Raw genomic sequence first — 25260 nt, 5'->3', positions numbered from 1 at the left:
CCCATCCTGGGGGTGTTCAAGCACAGCTCTGCCTACAGGACCACGAGCTCTACCTCCCCGCCACCTGAAGAGGAAGCCAGAGGGGCTTGCCAGGAAGCAGGTTTGAGCAGCCAGAGGGGAGGGGCCCTGAGATCAGGATCATTCTCGTGCTGCTGGCATCTTAATTCAGCCTCAGACCAGAGGCACAGCTCATGGAAGAGTCCAGAGAACCCCTCAGGAAAATGAAAATCAAACCTGCTACTCAGTCAAGGGCCACACCTGCAGGAGCTAAGAGATCACCTGATTAGAGCCAGGGGCTATGAGTAACCAGCTCACACTCTGACAGCAAGCAGGCTGGGGGATAAAAGCATCCGACTCCCCGTTTCTCTGACTCCTCTTCTTAACACCCAAACAGGCCTGCTGGTGAGGGCTAAGGAAGGAGCCATCATTCTTAGAAAAAGAGGCAAAAATCATCTTCCACAAAGAAGCCCTTGAAAAATCACTAAAACCACCACAATTAAAATAATAAATCTATAAATCCTGTGATTAAATAGTAGAAAAACTGAAAATCACTTCATTTTAACTTATGAGGCTGAACAAGCAGCACAAAGGAGTTAACAGTCTAGTGTTTGGGGCACTTCCCTTAGAAACAGGCAAGGGCAACCATGGGAGACATACCGCCATCAGAGTGTGGTTCTTTGGCTTAAGAAAGAGCATGGAAGAATTAAAAGCACATCACTGAGTTAAAAATGGTTGATTGGCCACAAGAACTTAACGCCTCTCCCTCCTGAGAATCCACTGAACTAACAGAAAAATAAAATAGGTATAAACACAAAGCAGAGAGAACGAAAGCCATCAGAGGAGAGGAGTTTTCTGCAAATTTATGGCAAAATGGTGAATGGCAATATGGGTGAAGGAAACCCTAAAATAGAGCCCCCCGCAGTCTGGGGAAGGGGTCCACCTGCCCCCTGGAATCCCAGAGGTCAGAGTCCAAAAATAGAAAATACAGGGAAGGCCCACTCTTGCTGAAAACAGGGCAGTTTACTGAGTCTCCAAAGGAAGGCTCCAGCCCCCTCCCTCCCTCCTCACTAAGAGCAGGCTCACACTTGGTGCTGTGACTTGCAGCACTTTTTTCAAAAACTTGGCAGATCATCATTTCTCCTAAGACATCGTCATGCTTGAAATGTGCTCTATTTAGAGATTAGAATCAGCAACTGTGAGAGCCTGAAGAGACCTCAGAACTCACCCAGACCAACTCCCTCATTTTGCCAGGTGAGGAAGGTGAAGCTGAAATACCCTGCCCACTCATCCTCAGGCCTCCAGACTTTATGCATGATGTGCTTTCCTCTAGAGTCACTTGGGGGGTAGGGGGACTCTCAGATGTGACCCTGCCCCTCTCCCCGCCTCCCCCCAGCCGAGCAGAGATACCTTCTGAGCGGTGAATGCACGTGTGCTGATTGTCACTCAGGAAAAAGCCCTCCTTGCAGCGGCACTCGTAGCTCCCCATGACGTTGACGCAGGTGTGCTGGCAGCCACCATTGTTCTCCAGGCACTCGTCCACGTCTGCAGGGGGAGAAGGCTGAGCCTTTGCCTGTGGGGCTGCTTCACACACACCCCCTCCCCAGCACACTCCCAGCCCCCACCCTACTCCCCACCCCACTGATCAGCAGCTCAGGGGCTCCTGCTAAGCAGAGACGAGGTCCCTCTTTAGGACCTCGTGTCACAGAAGCTCTCAGAATTGAAGCCAGTGGGACTGCAGGTAATTAACTCCAGCCCTCACAGGTCTGTGGCTCCCTTAGATAGGCCCTCCACCTGGACACAAGGTAATCAGTCCAGTAAGTATTTACCTTCTCTTTCCAAAGCTCAGTGCTAGAGGAGACAATAAAACACAGATGAGTAAGATGCAATTCCCTGGCTCGAGGAGCATCCCCTTCAGCAAAGGGAAAGAGACACTGTACTAGTAATGGTGAGATAAGGTAAACAGTGGTACAGAGGACGGAGGTCACATCTGGCTGTGGGCATCAGGATGGGTTCTTTGGAAAAGCTGATGAAGGCATAAGGCTTGCAGTCTTTCTTCAATGAGAAATCAGGAGAAGGGACTGGAGGCAGAAGAAAGGGCGTGCGTGTAGCAGGAAGGCTGGGGGACATGGAGTATGTTCAAATAACTGTGGGTCATTCAATTTGACTAAAGCATGGTACAGGTAGGGAAGTTACAGGAGACAGAACTGGGGAAATAATTGGGGTCACACTGCAGAGGACCTTAAATACCAGGCGAAGAAGTTTCTACTTCATCAGAGAGGCAATTGGAAATCACAGGAGCTGGGGTGACAACGGTCAGCCCCTCATGTTGGGAAGGCTAAGACAGCACTGGGGAAAGGACACAGGGAAGGGAAGAATTGAAACCTGGGAGTCCAGCTTCAACCATGTGCCTGAAATAGCCATGGCTGGTGCCAGAGGGGACCTGACCTGGGCCCTGGCAGTGGGGATGCCTGTTGCTGTTCAGTCACTCAGTTGTGTCCGACTCTGTGACCCCATGGACTGCAGCACGTCAGGCTTCCCTGTCCTTCACTACCTGCTGGAGTTTGCTCAAACTCATGCCCACTGAGTTGGTGACCCAAAGGAAATCAACCCTGAATATTCATTGGAAGGACTGATGATGAAGCTCCAATACTTTAGCTGTCTGATGCGAAGAGTCAACTCACTGAAAAAGACCCTGATGCTGGGAAAGATTAAGGGCAGGAGGAGAAGGGGAAAACAGAGGAGATGCCTAGGATGGAAGAAATAAAAGAGAACTGTGGACAAGGTGTCATGTGGACATAGGGTGAGGTGGCTGAGAAACATGAGGAAGAACTGGGGGTGGAGATTGGTTGGTCCCTAGCAGGGCAGGGAGGTGATACATGTGAGATGCTGACATCCAGGGCTAGATCCAGTAGGCTGCGGGAAACCTGAGCCTGGTGTGAAGACAGCTCTGAAAACCACTTACTTGTGGTATCCCGATAAAATGCTGGAGGCAGCTGAGAAAGTCAAACACAGGAGTGTAGGCAGGGAAAAAGGGAAGGAGAGAGAGGAGATGGCCAGAGGAAGAATCTGGAGAACACTGAGGGTAGCAGGATGAGAGAGCAGGAGCCCCAATAAAGAAGCCATCAGCAGTGAGGGAGGGAGCCTTGCCCCAGTGCTGTGGCCCCAGGGCAAGGTTAGAGGACCTTTCTTCCACTGAGTCACACACACTCCTGTACACGGCTCCATCAATACACTTACTGCTATGCATTCTCAAAATCTTTTTTTTTTTTTGTACCTTTTGACTCCTCAAAATTGTTTATTTATCCATTTCCACTAGATTGCAAACTCCTTGAAGACAGATTTTTTTTTAAGTATATTTAGCATAGCCCTGTAACCTGCAGGCACATATTAACTCTTCAATGCATGAACAAACAAGAAGAGCATAGCATCATCAGAGCTAAAGAAGAGGAAACTTCCAGAAAAATCTCAGATCTGATAGAGGCTCGAGGAGAAGGCTAATGTAAAAAGCTATTTATTTTCTCCTGATTTCCCATGTGCCTATCACTAGCTCCTGAGGGCATCTGTAACAAGAACATTCACATTTAAATATCTGTTATCTGGTTTCAAGCTTCAGATCTTACAGTCATCTGTCCTCCCACACTACCCAGCAGATGCCTTTCTAAACTGATGGGACTCCAGCCATCCCCTGAAGCCTAACAAACTTGTCCTTCTCCGTGCCAAAGGGTTAAGGGAGCACATTCCGGAGGGTGAGAGACGCTGGGACACACCTGGCCTGGCTGTTCCTGCCGAGAGGACCGGGGTGAGCAGGAGCAATCTGCCTCTCTGGACACCAGCACCTGGCCCGGCTCTGAGTTGCCCCACCCTACCCCATGCTTCACCCACTATTCCTTTTCTCCAAAGCAATCAGAAATTATCAAGTTGGGTGATGCACTCAGATTAAAGTGAAAGTTGCTCAGTTGTGTCCAACTCTACACAACCCCATGGACTATACAGTCCATGGAATTCTTCAGGCCAGAATACGAGAGTAGGTAGTCTTTCCCTTCTCCAGGGCATCTTCCCAACCCAGGGATCGAACCCAGGTCTCCCACATTGCAGGTGGATTCTTTACCAGCTGAGCAACAAGGGAAGCCCAAGAACACTGGAGTAGGTAGCCTTTCCCTTCTCCAGGGCATCTTCCCAGCCCAGGAATCAAACCCAGGTCTCCCACATTGCAGTTGGATTCTTTACCAACTGAGCTATCAGGGAATGAATTAAGACAAACGTTCACGTGCACACTAGGCTGGTGAGTTTCTGCAGAGCATAAAACAGTGTTTCACAACCTGGCCGCAGGTTAGAACGCTGACATCTGGACCACACTAGTCTAACTAGCCTTGGGTGAGACCTGGTGTCATTTTATTTTATTTTTTTTTATTTTTATTTTTTTTTATTAGTTGGAGGCTAATTACTTCACAACATTTCAGTGGCTTTTGTCATACATTGACATGAATCAGCCATGGAGTTACATGTATTCCCCATCCCGATCCCCCCTCCCACCTCCCTCTCCACCCAGTTCCTCTGGGTCTTCCCAGTGCACCAGGCCCGAGCACTTGTCTCATGCATCCCACCTGGGCTGGTGATCTGTTTCACTATAGATAATATACATGCTGTTCTTTCGAAACATCCCACCTTCACCTTCTCCCACAGAGTTCAAAAGTTTGTTCTGTACTTCTGTGTCTCTTTTTCTGTTTAAACTTCTCAAGTGATGCTAATAGGCTACAAGACCTAGTAGCTATTCCGTGCTCCCAGATATTCAATAAACAGAAATGGAATTCAGGTGGGGTGAGCTGTCTGGAAGAGCTACATTTTGTTTTTCAGGCTCACAGGCACCCAAGATCCTGGAGCAATCTGGGTAGAGAGCCAGAACTCAGTGCTGTTTGTCCTCTGCATATCCTGGCTCATATATTGGCAGCTGGTGTAAGGTCAGGGGCTGAGGAGAGGTAGGGGCCATCCAAGAGAACACAGGAAACTGCCACTCCTAAATTTTGATACTGAGCTCCTTTCCTGTCACAAAATGCTTCTGCTCTTTTGAGTCCAAATGGCAGAGGGGTTTCTCTGTGTGCTTGCCCCGCTCTTCACGTATCACTGTACTTCCTCTCGCCTTCCTTTTCATAGAATCCTGAGCCCCTTCAGAGGTACTCAGGATGCTCAGGGCCTTTCTGCAAGGCAGACTCTTGCTACCAAACCCAGAAAGAGACCCCAGAGAGGGGGAAATGGAAACAGTCTGCTGAAATATCTGAGTTAGCAGCCAGGCAAGGAAGGACTTGGGGCCTCGGGATTTCTGAGCAGGCTTTTACTCCAAATGACTCCACCCAAGGTCCTTAGTCCTTAACTCCTGGATGGTTCTGCGTGTTGTTCTTTAGAAGTTCACACGTCCCCCAGGCTGTGAGTTTGGGCACAACTGTGATCAATGGGTCTTCCATCAACTACAGATCCTCAACATGCCATTGGCTAATCAAAGGGAAATAAGTGATTTCTCCCAGAAAATGTTTGTTTTTTTTTAAACATACTGTAAATTACACACTAAATGTAATTTCTTTCTTCTTTTTTTTTTTTTTTTTTAGTTTTTAATTAATCTCAATTTATTGCTGCTCTCAGGATTGTGTCTCTAATGTGTCTTTTTGTGGTGCTGATGACCTAGAAAGTTGCAGAGGGGTTAGTGACTCCCAGCCTCAATCTCTTCTCCCTGAGAGCTGCAGGCTTGGAAGGCCAAGTGGTCTAACCAGTGCTGGACCTCTCATACCACACACAGGCAGGAAGGGAATGAGTCAACATCATGATGGGGCTCCAGGTGACATGACAAAGATTATATCAGGCCTGAGACCCAAATACTCTCCTTCCCCCAACACTCAAAATGTAAGTTCAGCCTATACTCACTTAGTGACTTTTATGGCTTCCCCAGTGGCTTAGTCAGTAAAGAAACTGCCTGCAATACAGTAGACTGCCTGTAATGCAGGAGACAGACACCGGTTTGATCCCTAGGTTGGGAAGATCCCCTAGAGAAGGAAATGGCAACTCACTCCAGCATACTTGCCTGGGAAATCCCATGGACAGAGGAGCCTGGCAGGCTACAATCCACGGGATCATGGGATCGCAAGAGTCGGACTTAACTTAGTTGACTAAGTCACCACCACCACCATGCTCAACTCAAAGCATTTGATCAAGTGGCCATTTCCACTGCACAGTAAGGGAGCATCTGAATTAGCTGTCCCTGCAGAGGTGGGGCCTGGCTCAAGCTTCTCTTGGTTAGCCAAATGGACATCAGTGGGTCAACCACACGAAGGATTGATGCCAAAGGAATCTGATGTCCTCTGAGTCCCATGATGTCCTTCTGTACCACTGCTAACATCAGCCTTCCAGTGCAAATAGGCCATAAACACTTGCCTTCCAGGTGTGCCACATCTTCTAAGACCATCCAACATTCAGCGCTATCCAACTGCTTGCTATTTTTAAATTCTGTTTTATTCCTAGCATAAGGAACCAATGTAAACAATGCTCTTTGCAGTTCCTAACTCAGAGACTGAAACTCTAACAGATGTTTTTGGTTTGTGGGGTACTAGGAGGATGTTAATGGAAGGTTTCTGTTTGAATTTCTCTCTCTTTTAAGAAAAAAGAGGGGAGTCTATCTGGCTGAGATCCAAGCACACATGTGGAATATTTACGACAAATAGTTTTACATGATTCTGGAATAGAGATATTTACAGGATTAAAGAAATAGCTTTAAGTCAAGACCCTTTTAACACAAGACTAAAGATCTTAAAAGTAACAAGTCAATGCCAGAAAGTCAGAAAGTACTAATGACAATATCCACCACCTCCTTGGACAATGGAGGGTTTATATTATGAGTGAGCACATAAAAACTAAAATACTTACCCTGGTTTTCTATTAGGGAGTATGATTTCTGGGGAGCCAGAAAACACAAGTTTCTGATCCCAGTTTTCTTTTAATGAATATGTTTTTGTCAAAGAAAAGACAGGGGTGGGGGTGCTAGAGAGGAGGTAAATGATAATTACCATCTCTACCCGTTTTTCTTACCGAGACAATTATGACCATCATGAGCCAACATGAAGCCATCGAAACAAATGCAGCGATAATTGCCAGGAATATTCAGACAGTCATGGACACAGCCTCCATTGAGCTCATTTCCACATTCATCAATATCTGAGGAGCAAAACAGAAGTAAGCCACATAGGCACTATTGCTTTAGTGTGGAGAAATATATATTTACCTTTTAACCAGCCATCCCACCTCTAGGAATCTCCAACAACAGTAAAATTAATATACATAAGGTTATTCACTGCAGAATTTGTAATTACAAAATACTGGGAAAAACCTAAATGTCCATAACAAGTAGTTGAAGAATTAAGGTACGTTTACTTGGTGGAATACTATGCAGCTGTTAAAAAGAAACAATGGGAAAAATCTCTACAAACTGATTTGGAGTGATTTTTAGAATATACTAATAGGTAAAAAAAAATCAAAATGCATAAGATTATTTGTCATATGTTCATGTAAAAAATAAGGAGATATAAATACACATAAAATTCCAATGTGCTTTTTTGTGTGTGTGTGCAAAATTAGCTTACTTTAAAATTTACATGGAAATGCAAAAGACTCAAGAGTTAAAACAATTTTGAAAAAGGAAAACATATTTGGAAGATTTTCACTTACTATAAAGCTACAGTTATCAAGACAGTGTGTGGTACTGGCATAGAGGCAGGCAAACAGATCACTAGAACAGAATCAAGAGTCCAGAAATAAACCTTGTATTTATGGTCACTTGATTTTAGACAAAAATGCTAAGGCAATTTATTGGGAGAAATGATAGTCTTTTTAACAAATGGTGCTGAGACAACTGGATATCCATATGCAAAAAAGATTCATTTAGGCCCTTATCTCATATCATACACAAAAGTCACAAAATGCATCAGAGACCTAAATGTAAGAGCTAGAACTAGAAAACTTTAAAGAGAAAAAATATACAGGTTTTATGGGAAAATCTTTGAGAACTTCGGTTAGGTAAAGATTTTTTTAGATACAACATCATATATAACACAAAACACAAAATCCATAAATTTAAAAATTAATAAATTGGACTTTGTGGAAATTTTAAACTTTTACCTTTCAAAAGATATCATTAAGAAAATGAAGAGAAGCCACAAATTGATAGATAATATTTGCAAATCACATACCTCATAAAAGACTCTTATAATTCAATAAGACAAACAACCCAATTTTAGAATGGGCAAGAGATCTGAATAGACATTTTACCAAAGACAATACACTGGCTCAGATGATAAAGAATCTGCCTGCAATGCAGGAGACCTAGCTTTGATCCCTGGGTTGGGAAGATCCACTGGAGAAGGAAACGGAAACCCACTCCAGTCTTCTTGCTTAGAGAAATCCAGAAGAGTCTGGTGGGCTACAATCCATGGGGTCACAAAGAGTTGGACACTACTGAGTGACTAACACTCTACTCCAACACAATAAGCACATAAAAAAAAGTACATCGTTAGTTATTTGAGAAATTCAAATTATAATCACGAGATACCATTCCACACTCCCTAGACAGTTATAATAAAAAAAGACAGACAGGGACTTCTCTGGTGGTATAGTGGATAAGAACCTGCCTGCCAATGTAGGGACATGGGTTTGACCCCTGGTTTGGGAATATCCCACATGACATAGGGCAACTAAGCCCATGTGCTACAACTACTGAGCCCCTGTTCTGCAATTAAGGAAGCCTGTGCGCCTACAGCCTCTGCTGAGCAACAAGAGAAGTCAACCACAACAAGAAGCCCACGCACCGAAACGAGAAAGGAGCCCCTACTCTCCGCAAATAGAGAAAGCCCACGCAAAGCAAAGAAGACCCAGCACAGCCAAAAATCAATAATGAATTTTTAAAAAGAAAGACAATGTCAAATGTTGGCAAGGTTGCAGAGAAATGGGAATCCTCATACATTGCTGATGGTAATAAGATGGCATAATAATAGTAATAAGTCACTTTGGAAAGTTCCTTGGCAGTTTCTTAAAAGATTAAACACAAATTTACCACATAATCCAAAGATTCTACTCCTAGATATATATCCAAGAGAAATGTCAAATCATGTTTACATAAAGACTTGCAGGTGAATATTCACAGCAACACATTTATTTATAAGAGTCCAAAAGTTGAAACAACCCAAACGTCCATGAAATACTAGTTAACAATAAGAAGGAATGAAATATCATTACAGGGTACAATATGGATGAACCTCGAAAACATTATGCTAAGCAAAAGAGGCCAAACACAAAAGACCATGTATTATATAATTCCATTATTATGTCACAAAGGTAAAACTACAGAAACAGGAAAATAGGTTAGCGGTTGCCTGGAACTGGGGCTGAAACAGAGACAAGGAAAATGTTTGAAGGCTATTAACGCGGTGATTGCACAATTCAACTAATTTACTCAAAATCACTGATTTGTACATTACTTAGAATTGGTGAATTTTATGCTATGTAAATTATAACTCAGTGAAGTAGTTAAAGAGAAAATACATATTCAGCTGCTTATTTGTACAAAAGAAACATAGGAAGGAGAAACCAGAAAGAACAGAGATTGGTGACCCATGGCTGGTGGGAAATGGGGTGGAAATGAGGAAGGCAAGCAGGATAGGAACAGGATGAGGGAGTAACAGTTCTCTGGTTTTCGTACAACTTTGACTCAGAACCATGGTGACGTTTTACACACACACATCAAGCAGGAAGCAGAAGTGGGGACTGAGGGAAGATAAAAAATGGAATACAGAGAGAAACAAATGAATCCAAATGTACTATAAATGAATAACACAACCACACTGAAGGGGATGGGGAAGAAAAGTACTAGCCTAAGTAAATTCAAAAAATAATGACTTGACTGGATATTGTAAGGTTGAAAACAAAAACAGTTGTATATAAATACCATACCCTAATTATTAAATCTGTTTTACCCACAGGATTATGGAGTAGCAATTCTGTATATACTTTATGTGTATACTGGGATTGAACAAACATACATATATTGCAAATAATGAGAGCCAGGCTTCTTACTGTTAGAGAAAGAAGTTATAAATAAGCCAAGACGGAGGTTAGAATAATCCTGTGATACTGCTTTGGAATCCGAAGTATCAGTGTAACTCACTGTTTTTAAATATATAGAGAAATGCATAGATAAAAGGAATAAAAATAGATAAGTGTGTATGTGTGGGTTAGTATACATACATATATTTCCTAGCTCTGTCCACTGAGAGGGCCTAGGAGGAATGACATCCCAGTAACAATGAAAATATCAAGCATCCAGATCTTGGTTTCCATACACCATTTCCCAATAAAAGGAAAACCAGGGCTCCTTGAAGAAGTGGTTGCTTCCAGGGCTAGGGAGGGGAAAATACAGGTTGAGGCGGGAGCATTTTGTGGTATCAGAAAATTAGGAGTTTCTCAAAAAAGGATGGGGGCATGACAACAGGGCACAGGGGACCATGTGAAGGAGCTCCCGATGGCTAAAGTTGGAACAACTTGAGCCAAAAATAAATAACTATATAATTAAATAAATACCTGTGAGTCCATACTGGCATAACATACATAAACACATAAATCAACGCATAAAGAAATGGGAAATGAGGACAGAGCTTCCTTAGAGAAGCCCTATTAATAGATGTGCAAGGAACAAGAGAAATACAAAACTACCAAGAGGCACACTTCACAGTAACAACTGATGCAGGCAAGATCCACAGTTAGATGCTAAAATCAGTGGACAAAAATTTGAGAACAAACAGGACATTCGCATAGGCCGAAAGTATCTGCTCCAAGATATAGCTCTGCTGAAATGGAAAAAAAGTAACTCTGAAGTGGAGAAACACAGAATATATCATTTTAACCAGGTGATCAAGATTAACATCACCTGTAGTGGGACATGTTGACATCGTGTACCCCAGATGTGATGCAATGAAAAGCACACAAAAATAGTTCTGTAGTAGCCTCGCCAAAAGTTTCACTTTTGTATTATTAAAAATGCAGAACGAGAAAACACAGGACATTCTCTTATCGTGTCTGTTCCTACCATATCACTTTGTATCATGTGGAAACATAACACCAACAAAAGAACCGAACAGCACTCATCTACAAGTCACTGTCAAGAAAGACCAGGAAAGACTGAGGAACTGTCACAGACTGCAGGAGACAAGGAGACAAGTTAAATGTACTGTGGGACTTTGAGCTGGATTCCGGAAGGGAAAAAAATAGAACATTAGGAAAAAACTGGTGACATTTGAGTTAGTCTATATAGTTAATAAGACTGTGCCAATGTTAATTTCCTGGTTTTAATACTCTACTGCAGTTATGTAAGTTGCTAACATTAGGATAAAATAACTAGTAGACATATGTAAAGAATTCTGCACTACTTTTGCAAATTTTCTGAAGTCTAAAATTATTTCAAAATAAAAAGTAAAAAAAAAAAATACAAAAGCCAAGTCTAGATTCATCCCTAGATGATTCAGTTCCTTAAACTGAGAAATAAGAACCATATAATGAATACTGACCACTGAAACATCCCCTCTCCAAAGTCTGGGACATAAGCAAAGATCATTTAGAATATAACATCCTTCACCTAAAGTCACCTCTGAATCACATTATTTTAAAAATACTCAGGTCCCATACTTTCATTTTTCCAACATTTTGGCAGAAGAAGTTTGTAGAGGATAAAATTTTGTTCACTCTGAGCAAACCAGTTCCCATCCTTGAACTTAAATAGGGCCAAGTGACTGGTGATAATCACAACACAAATGACACCACAGACGGGACCCAAGAGGATTAAAAACTAATAAGCCAGAAAGTACACATGAAGGAGTTACATCCTTGAATATCTGTATCTTTGAGTCTTTGCAATCCTCATTTTCTTTCCTTTCCCTTCTTGGAAGAAAGTTTCCACTTACGGATCCCCGTGCCAAGAAATCCAAACTAAACAGGGAGAGCCTTACTTGCTAGGTTTATAAATACTCCAAGTACTCAAAAGATCAGATCCTTCTAGGGTTCTGGTTGAAAATGACAGTACAAAGAATACATGCTCCCTGTTAACAATGATTACCTGTGGATAAAGGAATAGGAGGATCTTTACTTTTCTATTTCACACATTTTTTTATTGTTTTGTATTGATTTTTATAACAATAATCACAAATTATTTTTAAAACCAATTTAAAGGTATAAGAGCAGCGATGCCAATCATTAATTCTTTTAAACTAAATAGCAAACTTTTCACTCTAAACTGTTAGTAATCAATTTCAGTTGTGATAAGCAAAACTCAATAGCTAAGAATCACCAAACTCTTGCCACTTGTCATTCAATATCATTTACTAAATATGTAGTTTATTCAAAAGAAACCATGGCATGGTTTCTACCCCCAGAAAGCATACAGTGATTGAAAGTCACAATGAAAAAGTGAACACTTTTATCCCCAAGCAGGATATGAACATATGTGAATTCCAGTACTATACATAGAATATTTAATACAGTGAGGATGCAGTATGGAGGAATTGACAGAGAAATGTTTCAGAGAGAGGTAGTCTTTTGGCCTCCCATGATGCAGGGCAGATAGAGAGAGATGGCCGTCTATCTCCAGGAAAAGATGAGCTTGAAGAAACGGAAGGGTTTATGGATGGTCCACCAACCCCACTTGCTATGAACCTGACCAGGAGCACATCGCTGATATGAGAAGTGGGAGTTTTGTTCCTCATGCACAAAAGAGACTGTAAATAATAGGATTTCACACTCAACCAAAGAGGGATACCAGGAGCTGAGTGAACAGGAGAGATGTGAGAACAGCAACGGAGCTGGAGTTTTATCTAACATTCTTTCACCTGCAGCCTAATTGTGCGAGCATGCCCACAATCCCCTTCCCCATGTCCTCATCAGTAACATGAGAGACAGGATTGGCTCAGAGCTCCCAGAAGAGCCCTGCCAGCTCCAACATGCTACAACTTCCATTCCCCAGAGCAGCCTGCTCCTACGAGAGTCCACTCTACGGCCAGCTCCCAACTTCAGAATACCTGACACGAGCTAATCCCCAGTGGCCCAGAACACAATATGGCGGAGTCCAGCCTTCAGGCTCCCAGGTATGGCGCTCTAAGGGCTTAAAACATCCCTCCACATACACTTTTCCAGGGCTGAGGCAAACCTGCAGCTCCAAATGAGGCAGCCTCCTGGTGCAGCTCTAAAGCTTGGCAGGTCACAACACCAAACCGCCCGAAGTCATGGACAAGATGGAGTCACCAGTGCCTCAGGGGAGGGCGGAACTCAGGCACTCCTACTCTGGAGTGAGAGTACAAGCTGCCCCGGGAGGTGAAGGATCAGCCCTGCTCCGGCAGGCATGGCTGATCAACACAGCTGTTCACTTTCTGCCCCCAAACTGAGTGGGACCGCAAGACACTACTAAAGCACCACTTTTCTTTGACAGAAGCTAGACAAAATGGTATTTCAGAGCCACAGGCAGATGAAACTGTATGATGAGCTCTGGGGAAAACCTGATGTTCCCAGTTTTTTAAGGATCTGAAATACATTTCAGAGACTGGGTGATGTGACCCAGGGTTGGGGTGGGAGGGTGGGAGTAGAAGCATTTTTACCAACACAAGTGGCCACTACAAGCACTGAGGAGGTGGAAGGCTTCCCCCAGTGACCCACACACTACTGGTTACCAGGTCACTTACCCTCACACTGCCTGCCCTCCCCTTGGTAGCCAGGCCTGCAGGTGCACTTGTAGGAGGTGGGTGTGTTCTCACACAGGGCATTGATGTGGCAGTCATCTAGCCCCTGGGCACACTCGTCCATGTCTGCAAAAGAGTAGAGCAACTCCTAGGGTGTCTCCCTAGATGACCTGGCCTTGGTCCCTCTCTAGCATCATCTTCCACCAGCCCACACCACCTCACATCTCACCATCTTGGAAGTCCCGGGATTGACATATGATTTCCAGGCCCCTGTTTCCAGGCACAGACTGTTCGCTCTGACTGTGATGCCCTCTCTACACAGCTCAGACCCACCTCCCCTAGGAAGCATGCCAGGACCCCAGAGTGCAGGTGAGATGACCCCCAGGATGTGCTTGCATATCACATTGTCACTGCTTTCCTGTCTGTCTTGCCATCTAGACGGTTGATTACAGATTGGGTCTGTGTCCCTGAGGCCACGCACAGTGCCTGGCACGTGAGCAGGCAATGGTAAAGGCCTGCTGAAGGCAAGATCAAGGTGGAAAAGATGATCTGAGAAAATGAGCAGGGTCTGTCAGCTTTCTCAGGGTTTGCGATATGGGGGGACAGCTCGCCCTGGGCTCTGAGCCCTCCAACCAGGCAAAGCGGGAGTGGTGCCCCCACCCGCAGCCCCTCCCCGCGGCCCACCCTCTCAACCTGGAAACCCGCCTGGGCAGAAATATTTCCTTGGCTGATATCCCTCTAGCATGTGAACTAAAAACAAACATTTTGAAAGTATTGCAAGGCCAGTTCGTGCAGAACGGGGGTCCCCGATTCTCCAAAAGCAGCTGTTCCACGGATAGAAACATTCCCAAAGCCCATCGGAGAACTTCCCAGCCCCGACCTCACCCTGGACCGCGGCCGGAGCCCTCAGTTTCCCCATCTCCGCAGAGGAGACTCCCAAGCCCTGCTCCGCCCGCGCGAGTCTGACCAGCAGGCGCTCCACGCGGACCGGAGCGGGAACTGTCATCAGCCCCGGGTCCCAGGCCCGGCCGCGCACTCAGGCCCCGGCCTCTAACCCGCGCGGTGGCGGCGCCTCGGCCTGTCTAGCGGCTAGGGCCCCAGGGGAGCAGGGGCCACGCGGAGCCCGCATCCGAGCCGCGACCCGCTCGTCCCGAGCGCCCCCTCCGCGAGGGGACCCGGCCCCTTCCCGGCGCCCGTCCCGCCCCGCGTGCCAGGTGCGTCCCCGCGGCCGGACACTCACCCTCCGGCGGCCCCGCGGCGCGGCCCCGGTCGGGCGGGACGGCCGCCGTCAGCAGCAGCGGCAGCAGCAGCGCCGGGGCAGCCCTAGGGCAGCCGCGGCCCGCGACCCCCATGGCAGGCGCGGCGGCTGCGGGCACAAGCAGGGGAGCGCGGGCGGCGAGCGCGGCGGCGGCTCCGGGAGGTGTGTGCGGGCGCCCTGCCCGCCGCGCTCTGACACCCCCGGCCCGGCCCCGCCCGGCCCCCGGGCCCCGGCCTCATTTTCACACGGTCCTCCCCTGGCCGCCCCTCCCGGCCCCCTCCCTCTCTCGCGCGGTCCGGCGGAGGGGGCGCGGCCGCAGAGGCCGGAGGGCGGCTGTCAGCGGGGCGGGGGCGGGCCCCGAGTTCCCCGCGCAGGCCCCCCGCCCCAAACCCGCCGCTCCCGCACCGCCGCCGCGCTCCGCCCGCTCGCGGTGTCCTCCAACTCGACCCGGTCCCTCTTGTGAGGACAAATAGCACTTTTGGCCTGAAATATTGGTACACGGGGCACCCGGAAAGTGTCCTGTGTAGCTCAGAGTCCTATAGTCCCCAAACCCCGACGCCACCTACGGGACTTGCCCTTCTCTCCGCTTAGGAGGGGAATGTGGATGGAATGAAAGTGATTCCGCGTCCTTCGGAGCCTCAGAAGAGCTCACTGGAGAGTCGGACCCTAGCTTCTCTGCTCACCTCAGCAGGCACTCTGTCTACACCCTTCTCCGTTCTGCCCAACCCAGGACTTCTCTGATCCCCTGGCCCAAAGTCCTCGGAGGACAGTGGCCTACTCCCCGCCGCCACACCCTCTTCCACACTTTGCTGAGACTGTCCCTCTCTGGCACGATGCTGGGCCCAGAATCATAACAGAAAATGTTCATTTCATTGAAAAGTGGTTAAATGTATTCCCTAAAGTGAAGGGAAAGGGGGACCAGAAGGTCAAGGATGAGCCACCAGGTACAAGAGACAGCCCAACAGGGACACAAGTGGTATGTACGACCACCTGAGCTAATAAACATAAGTTCTGACCAGCTGCATGTACAAGGCAGTGCTTGTCACCTGGCCCTCCAAGCAAGACATCCTTACAAGAGAACACACCTGCACAGGGCCCTCCCACACCGTCCTAGGCACAGGAGACGGGAGCTCATGATGAGTAGCATCAGCGTGGCTCCAGGAGCAAAGGTAGCAGCAATTCCCAGATGCAACAAAACACCATACTCAGGGATTTCAATGCTCTTTGAGCTTCTCTGTATTTATTAAATTTTCTCCCGTGAATATATGCATATATACATATGTGTATGTCTCTCTCTGTGTGTGTGTATATATATATATTCATTCCTTTGATAATCAGAAAAAAATAAACATCACAAAAATCCCCACCTAGCTCTGGCACAAAAACGTGTCTCCCCTGCTCAGCACCTCTCCTCCACTGCCTCTGCCCCGCCCATCCCCACAACTCCCAGGATGAGACTGCCTTTTCACCTCTTCCTTCCTAGTTCTAGAGCTGCTCTCCGCTGGAGAATCTGAGAAAATAACTTTTCTGTGGTTGTTTTTCTTTTGACCTTTTCATCCCCAGCTAATGCAAGCAGGTTGCATCCCTTCTTCTATCTTCCCCCCATCCCTCCCACTCCCTTTTGTTTGGTGCTGAGAGGGACACTCAGCTATTTCTAGTCTTAAGGGTGGTTTTTTACACATTTGTAAATCTTCACTTAGTGAAACATTCTCTCCGCCTTTGTCTTTGTGTCCTTAACGGTAGCCATAAATTACCGCCTTCTTTTTCTCTCCAGCTGCATCAGGCTTCATTGCTTTTGAAATGATCAAAGTTATCTTCTTTGAAAATCCAGCTAGAAACTGCCCATTGTGTGGCACAGACCTCGTTAGCTCCAGTCAAAGCATATAAATACATAAAGCTGCCCGTTAAACTCTATGGGAGCCTCCTCCAGTCCTTGTGCCTGGTAAGAAATAAGACGCACTGTTCTTTCCCTTCACCATTTCCCCAAGTTTATATGTCAGTAAGAATATAAATTAATTATAAGACCCAGTGCTTCTTTGCCTAAGAGAGTCAGTTTTCCCTCGTGTTTCCTGGAAAAGTTTACCACTGGCACAGATCTCCAAAAATGTTGTGAATCCTATTTTGTTTGCCCGAACTTCCATACAAACGTTCTTTCAGCTGGTCGGCTCCCAGATTCCTGGGCAACCTTTCTGACGCTTAAGATTAAAGTCGATATGGTTTTCAACTGGGAATTTCCATAGGGGAAAGGCTTCAGGGGAAATTTGTGCTCAAATGTCAATGTTTTCAGTGTTCCAACGTCAAGGGGGATTTGGTGGGCCCCGAGGTAGCTGCTGTCTGCCCTCCATTGTCTCACTGAGGTCCCCACACTGTCCGTGGGCTAAGGCTGTACCTCCTTCTCATCTCCCTCAGGCTAAGAGGCTGTGAACCAGATGGGAGGGGAGAGAGAACCCAGCCAGCCTTGTCTCACTGGTTTGGGCTTCTGGCACTAAGACTGTGGAAGCAAAAACTGTGAGTGCCCCTGAACTGCATATGGCTGGGGTGAACTCTGCATTCACTGGACACCTTTCAATGCCCACTTTTTTGACTCTTCAGCAGTTTTTGGAAACTCCTTTTAGAAATTCTCCCTCCCTTAGGTTTTCATGGCAGCAGGCAAGCTCGTGATTTTCCAGCCTCTCAGGAATTACCTTCTCAGTCATCTTTTTGAGATCCCCTTTCAACACCCTCTCCCCGATGGTTCGTTCATTCACTTGTTTCTATAATAGAAGTCTCCCTTTAGCTTCGGTTCTGTGCATTTATCTCCAGCTGTCTACTGGATGCCCATACCTTGATCACCCACAGGTCCCTCAGATTCAAGATGTTCAAAATGGAGTTCATCTTCTTCCTCAAACCTGCTCCTTATCAAGTGCTTCCTCTTGATAGCACTTGATAGAAAGGCACCATCATGCTGCCAACACTAGGTCAGAGACCTGTCAGTCACACCAGAGTCCATTTTCTCTCTTCCCACAACGTACAACATACAAACCCTCATGTCAACCCAACCTTCTTAACATCTCTCAAAACCATCCTCTTCCTTCATGCAAGCTTCCAGAGCTCAGGACCTCATCATCCCTCACTTGGTCTGTTGTTCCCAGTCTGTGGCTCTTTATTGATCTCCCTGTTTTGAATCTTACCTTCGGTGCATCTTCACAGTGGCTGTGGGAGTAAAATGTAAATTTTGTCACACCAATCCCAGTCTCTCTCAGGCTAAAGTCCAAACTCCCTTGATTCAATGACTCTGAAAAACATTTGCGCAGTATCTACTCAAGCAAAACATGACATTCTGTTAGGTACATACCCAAGAGAAATGAGTGTTTACGCAAAAAAACACATACAAGAATGTTCATAATGCTGTATTCACACTAGCACAAAACTAGAAATAACTCAAATCTCCATCAAATAGAGGATGCATAAACAAATTGTGAGATATTCATTCAATGGAATACTGTAGGGCAATAAAATGAACAAACTCTAACACATTCAATGACACAGAGACATCTCATGATTATTTATATTAAGTGAAAGAAGCCAAATACAGAAGGGTATATATTGTACAATTCCACTTCTATGAAGGTTAAGAACAGATAGAACTAATGAATTGTGATAGAGGCCAGGATAGTAATTCCCTCTAGGAATGGGTGTTAACTGGGAAGAAGCATGAAGGAACTTTCTGGAACACTAAAAATGTTTTAGATCTTGATCTGGGTGATGGATGTATACATACAGTAAAAATTCACTGAGACACTGGCTTACACTTACAACAGTTTATGCACCTTATTGTATGTGTTTTACCTCAAAAAGTAAGTTAAAACAAGAACTGCCTAGCCAAAGACCTTTGTGGTCTGCCTGACACCTTCTGCCTTTCCAACTTCTCTCCTACCCACAAGTGACACTGAACTACTTGTATCAGGAGTTTGTCATTTCCTACCTCTTGTATCTTTTCTTTTGCTCACACTCTTCCCTTTGCCTAAAAGACACAAAGTGGGTCTCAATAAATAAAATGCAATATCTTGATGAACAAATGATACTATACCCCAGGGGAAAGGTGTTTACTGAGATGTCCCCCAGACAGCTATGAGATATGGATGAAAGTACTAGAGTCTGCAGGTTAGCAGGTCCTGAGAACTAATGCAGAAAAGAAAACCCATCAGCTCTCACGCACACGGTCATTTCTCCTCCATGGATGGCTTTCACATCTCCTGAAAAACCTTTCCAGTAGGTTTGATCTGGACCCATCCCCATTTGCTCGTTCGTCCTTCACAACAGATATTTCCCCTGCCCCAGACAGCCCAGACAGCCCCTGTTCCGTGGAGGGAAGCTGCCCCACCTCCAACTTCAGGCTCAGGAGATGGTTTAAGAAGATCAGTACTTTCATTCCATCCCCCCTGTGACAATCATTGGTTCAGGGATAAACCCATGACAGTGTTCCAATCAGAAGCAATTTCAGTCTCTTTGCTTGAAAGGCTGGAATGGAAGCATCCTCTTTTCTTGCTATGATGTGGGTGTGGTGAATGAGAGTGTGGCAGCCATCTTGATACCAACCCAAAGAGGGTAAATCAAGAGGAACATTGACGCCAACCCACAGGCACACCCCACCTCAGGATCTCCAGGCATGTGTGCCAGTACACTTCCTTATTGTTGTTGTTGGTTTTAGTTTTATTTATTTATTTTTGGCTGTGCTGGGTCTTTGTTGCTGTGCAGGCTTTCTCCAGTTGTGGAGAGGAAGGGCTACTCTCTAGCTGTGGTGCACAGGCTTCTCATTGCAGTGTCATCTCTTCTTGCAGAACATGGGCTCTAGGGTACGCTGGCCTCAGTAGTTGCAGCATATGGGCTCAGTAGTTGCGGCTCCTGGGCTCCAGAGCACAGGCTCAGTAGTTGTGGCATGCAGGCTTAGTTGCTCCACAGCAAGTGGGATCCTCTGGATCAGGGATTAAACCCCTGTCTCCTACATTGGCAGATGGAGTCACCAGGTAAGCCCCTTCCTTATTGTTTGAATTGGTTTTTAAAGTTATTCTTTATTTTTTAAACTGTAAAAAAATATATAACATAACATTTACAATTTGAACCATTTTAAAGTACACAGTTTTCTCACGGCCGCCCCTCCTGACCTTGGACGTGGAGTAGCTCCTCTCGGCCCTCCCTAAGAAAGGCAGTCCCAAAGAATGCTCAAACTACCGCACAATTGCGCTCATCTCACACACTAGTAAAGTATAGCTCAAAATTCTCCAAGCCAGGCTTCAGCAATACGTGAACCGAGAAATTCCAGATGTTCAAGCTGGTTTTAGAAAAGGCAGAGGAACCAGAGATCAAATTGCCAATATCCGCTGGATCATTGAAAAAGCAAGAGTTCCAGAAAAACATCTATTTCTGCTTTATTGACTACGCCAAAGCCTTTGACTGTGTGGATCATAATAAACTATGGAAAATTCTGAAGGAGATGGGACCACCTGACCTGCCTCTTGAGAAACCTGTATGCAGGTCAGGAAACAACAGTTAGAACTGGACATGGAACAACAGACTGGTTCCAAATAGGAAGAGGAGTACATCAAGACTGTATATTGTCACCCTGCTTATTTAATTTATATGCAGAATACATCATGAGAAACGCTAGGCTGGAAGAAGCACAAGCTGAAATAAAGATTGCCAGGAGAAATATCAATAACCTCAGATATGCAGATGACACCATCCTTATGGCAGAAAGTGAAGAGGAACTAAAAAGCCTCTTGATGAAAGTGAAAGAGGAGAGTGAAAAAGTTGGCTTAAAGCTCAACATTCAGAAAACTAAGATCATGGCAACTGGCCCCAACACCTCATGAGAAATAGATGGGGAAACAGTGGAAACAGTGTCAGACTTTATTTTTTGGGGCTCCAAAATCACTGCAGATGGTGACTGCAGCCATGAAATTAAAAGATGCTTACTCCTTGGAAGGAAAGTTATGACCAACCTAGACAGCATATTAAAAAGCAGAGACATTACTTTGCCAACAAAGGTCCGTTTAGTCAAGGCTATGGTTTTTCCAGTGGTCATGTATGGATGTGAGAGTTGGACTGTGAAGAAAACTGAGCACTGAAAAATTGATGCTTTTGAACTGTGGTGTTGGAGAAGACTCTTGAGAGTCCCTTGGACTGCAAGGAGATCCAACCAGTCCATCCTGAAGGAGATCAGTCCTGGGTGTTCATTGGAAGGACTGATGCTGAAGCTGAAACTCCAATACATTGGCCACCTCATGAGAAGAGTTGAGTCATTGGAAAAGACCCTGATGCTTGGAGGGATTGGGGGCAAGAGGAGAAGGGGACAACAGAGGATGTGATGGCTGGATGGCATCACCGGCTGGATGGCATCACCGACTCGATGGGCATGAGTTTGAGTAAACTCCAGGAGTTTGTGATGGACAGGGAGGCCTGGCGTGCTGCAGTCCATGGGGTTGCAAAGAATCGGACATGACTGCGTGACTGTAATGAACTGAACTGAAGTACCTCATATGAATAAAATCATACAGTATTAATGGCTGTCTTATTTCAAGTAGCATAAATTCTAAGGCTGAATAGTATTCCATTGTATGTGTATACCACACTTTGCTTATCCATTCATCTGTCAGTGAACACTTGGGTTGCTTCTGCTTTGGGGCTATTTTAATAATATAGCTGTGAATGTGGGTGTACAAATATCTATTTGCGTGCCTGCTTTCAGTACTTTTGAGTAGATATTCGTAAGTGGAATTGCTGGATCATATGATGTTTCTATTTTTAATTTTTTTAGGAACCACAATACTAATGACCATAGCAGCTAAACCATTTTACATTCCCACCAGCAATGCACAAGGATTCCAGTTTCTCCACATCCTCACCAAAACTTACTTTCTGTTTTATGTTGTTTTAAACAATAGCCATCATAATGAATGTGAAGCAGTAGCTCATTGAAGTTTTTTGAACTGGATTTTCTGTTTTTAACAGGCAAAAAATATTTGTATTCAGTTCCAGATAAGCTTCCATTAGGAAACTTGGCTGGGTAGAAGGTGACCCTGTGAGTAAGATGGGAGAAAGACAGTTGGGTAGGGTTGAATCCTCTTGGGAGCCTAAGTAACAAATGATTGTTTTATTCACAAAGTTGGTGCTATCTTGGTGTAAATACCAGGACTCTAGTTTCTTCAATGGCTCTGAAAACTTCATCAACATTCTCTTTTGCTTACAGAGGATTAAAATTCTTCCAATAAATTTTTCCTTAAAAGTGGTAATATTTGGGACTTCTTTAATGGTCTAGTGGCTAAGACTCATACTCCCAAGCCTGGGGGCCTGGGGTTGATCCCTGGTTAGGGAACTGGATCCCACATACTGATCCCACATACTGCAACTAAGACCTGGAACAGCCAAGTAAATAAAGTAAATAATTTTTTTTAAGTGATAGTAGTTAACATTTAAGTTAATACTAAATGTCAGATACTAACTACTTCACCTGCATTAGTTCATTTAATCCTCATGGAAACTCTACGAAGTAGACATCATCATTATCCTTATTCCACAGATATAGAAACTGAAGTGAAGAGAGGTTCAGTGGTTTGCTAGGAGGTGGCAGAACAGGTCTTGATGCCAAGATATCTGGCATCAGATCCTCCTTCCTAACCATTGCCCCGTGTAGCCTGAATGTGCTAGGCACTATGGGAGGTACAATGATGAATGAGAGGCAAGCCCTGCCCTCAAAGAGCTTACAGTCCAACAGACAAGAGACATAATGAGTATTCATCCCCAACACTTCTGTCAAAATCTAAACATGATCGTTCTTTTTAAAAATATTTATTTATTTATCTACATATTTATTTGGCTTTGCTGGGTCTTAGTTTTGGTGCTCAGGATCTTTGATCTTCATTGTGGTATGTGGGATTTTGTTTTGGCATGGGAATTCTTAGTTGTGGCATGCAGGATCTAGTTCCCCAACCGGGGATCAAACCCAGGGCCTCTGCATTGGGAGCACAGAGTCTTAGCCACTGGATCACCAGGGAAGTCCCTAAGATAATTCTAATTTAAAAACCTTTGATGCTCCCCTGCCTGCATTAGTTGTACCATAGACCAAACACGTGGGCAGAACCAGCTCATAATTTGCAGTTCTTATTTTCTTTCACATTTCCTATAATTTGTGAGGGTCAATTAAGAAACCAAAAGTGGCTTCATGATTTGTGTACAATTCAAAATACATGTTTATATATTCGTTGCTATATCTTTAATTACAAGGAAAATTAATTTTAAAATTGTCTTCCTTGTTAATAGTTGGTTGAGCAGAAGCCTCATATGTAAAAATTGTTCTTTTTTATCTAGTGGAATGATTTTTATATTTGATTTCTACCTCTAAGCTTGTGACCATTTGCCTCACAATGTTACAGTAGTTTTAAAAACCAGAGACTCTAAACTCCTCAAAGAATTCTCTCTCTGCTATGTTTGACTGCCACGTGCATGTGTTTGCTTTTCCTTCATAATAATTTACTGACAAAGTTTACTGCCTGAGTGTTGGCAGTTCCTGTCCCAGTGCTCAGGCCAGAGTTAACACTTGTGCAGACACCATAGGAACATGCTCTGTGGATGCACAGGGGCTCAGTAGTGCCCCGTACAGAGACCCTGCTCTCTTCCTGCACTGCCACAGCTCAGCTGCCAGGATGGGTCTTATATTAGGATATGAACTAGTTTTATTATTTTCATAGTAGGGAAGCCACAGATACTATCTAAAGAAATGGATGATGAAGGATGTCATAAAAGGTTGTAATTATAAAGGCAACTTATAAGAAGAAAATCCAAGATTTCTAAACATCAGAAGAGCCATACACACAAAACTGGCTTCAGAAGAGAGAGAAATGATGGAAATCAATTTGTATGGGAGAAAAAGAGAAGTTGTCAAAGAGCTACCCTACCTTGTAAGAAAGTGGCAGAACCAACAAAATAATTTGACAGAAAAAAATTCTAATGAAGAATTCCTGCTTTTAAAGAACAAATTATTCCCATTTTTTTTTATTGTTCCAGAGCATAGAAAAAGAATTCAAATTCTTTCTATGAAGGAAGTATATCATTAATACCCAAGCTTCATAATATTGTACACAAAAAAGAAAACTATAGAACAATATTATTAATTACCATCAATAAAAAAAACTCTATAAACAAAAAATTATCAGTCAAAATTCAGCATCATAAATAAGTGGGATACATTTCAGGATGCAAGTGTGGTTTAATATTATGAGAACTATTTACATAATTAATGTTATAAGTAGATTTGAGGAGGAAGATCAGATGACCACCTTCATAGATTGTAAAGGGATTTTAAACAACAAACATCCTCAATTAAAAAAAAATCAATAACATACAAATAGATACTTCTTAAACATGAGGAAAAAAATCTATCCCAATTCAAAAGCCAACATCAGGCTTAATGGGGAAATACTGGAAGCATTTCCAATGAACTCTGCAACAAGACAAAGATGATCATTTCAATTTACTACAGTTTACAGAATATAATGGTCAAATCAAGTAGACAACAATAAATTAGAGGTATAAGAATTGGAAGAGAGGAAATATGTCAGGTGATATCATTGGATATCTGAAAAACTCAAGAAAATCAACTGAAAAACTACTAACAAGCAATAAGGGAATACAATAAACTAGTAGGGAACAAAATTAATGTGTAGAAATCAAGTTTTCTCAATATAAATGAAGCGATGGAAGAAAAGACTATTTACGATTGCAACAACAACAAAAAATTAAATACCTGGAAATAAAGACAACAAGAAATACTCAAGTTCTATGTAAAGAAAAAATTTCAAAACACTACTAAATACTATCCAAAAGAAAACTTGAATAAGTAGAAATATTACATGCTCTTGGACAGGAATATGAAACATCATAAAAATGTCAGTTCTCCATAACTTAATTCAAAATTTTAATGTGATCTATTAGGCTTTAAAAAAATTAGATAAGTTGATTTTAAAGTTAGCAAACGAAGCAACAGACAAAGGATTAATCTAAAAAATATACAAGCAACTCCTGAAGCTCAATTCCAGAAAAATAAATGACCCAATCAAAAAATGGGCCAAAGAACTAAACAGACATTTCTCCAAAGAAGACATACAGATGGCTAACAAACACATGAAAAGATGCTCATCATCACTCATTATCAGAGAAACGCAAATCAAAACCACAATGAGGTACCATTACACACCAGTCAGGATGGCTGCTATC

At 44.1% G+C, this 25260-nt stretch overlaps 1 protein-coding gene across 4 annotated transcripts in view; it reads right to left on the bottom strand.

Moving 5' to 3' along the window:
• Nucleotides 1-18194, bottom strand: part of SCUBE2 (signal peptide, CUB domain and EGF like domain containing 2) — an 80456-nt gene extending 62262 nt beyond the window's left edge. For 3 of the 4 annotated variants that reach the window (XM_061147916.1, XM_061147901.1, XM_061147922.1), the window contains exons 1-4: nucleotides 14992-15103; nucleotides 13755-13877; nucleotides 7072-7197; nucleotides 1408-1542 (exon numbers count right to left, since the gene is read on the bottom strand). In XM_061147916.1, coding sequence (XP_061003899.1) covers nucleotides 1408-1542; nucleotides 7072-7197; nucleotides 13755-13877; nucleotides 14992-15103 — 496 coding nt within the window. Of the gene's footprint in view, nucleotides 1-1407; nucleotides 1543-7071; nucleotides 7198-13754; nucleotides 13878-14991; nucleotides 15104-18179 lie in introns of those variants that run through there. The other variant, XM_061147908.1, reaches the window with a different exon arrangement.
• Nucleotides 18195-25260: the final 7066 nt, after the last annotated feature.

Source organism: Dama dama, chromosome 1, assembly GCF_033118175.1.
Source record: "Dama dama isolate Ldn47 chromosome 1, ASM3311817v1, whole genome shotgun sequence".
Taxonomy (NCBI): Eukaryota; Metazoa; Chordata; class Mammalia; order Artiodactyla; family Cervidae; genus Dama; species Dama dama.
The sequence above is the reverse complement of the archived record's forward strand: the minus strand, read 5'-3'. Positions and strand labels throughout refer to the sequence as shown.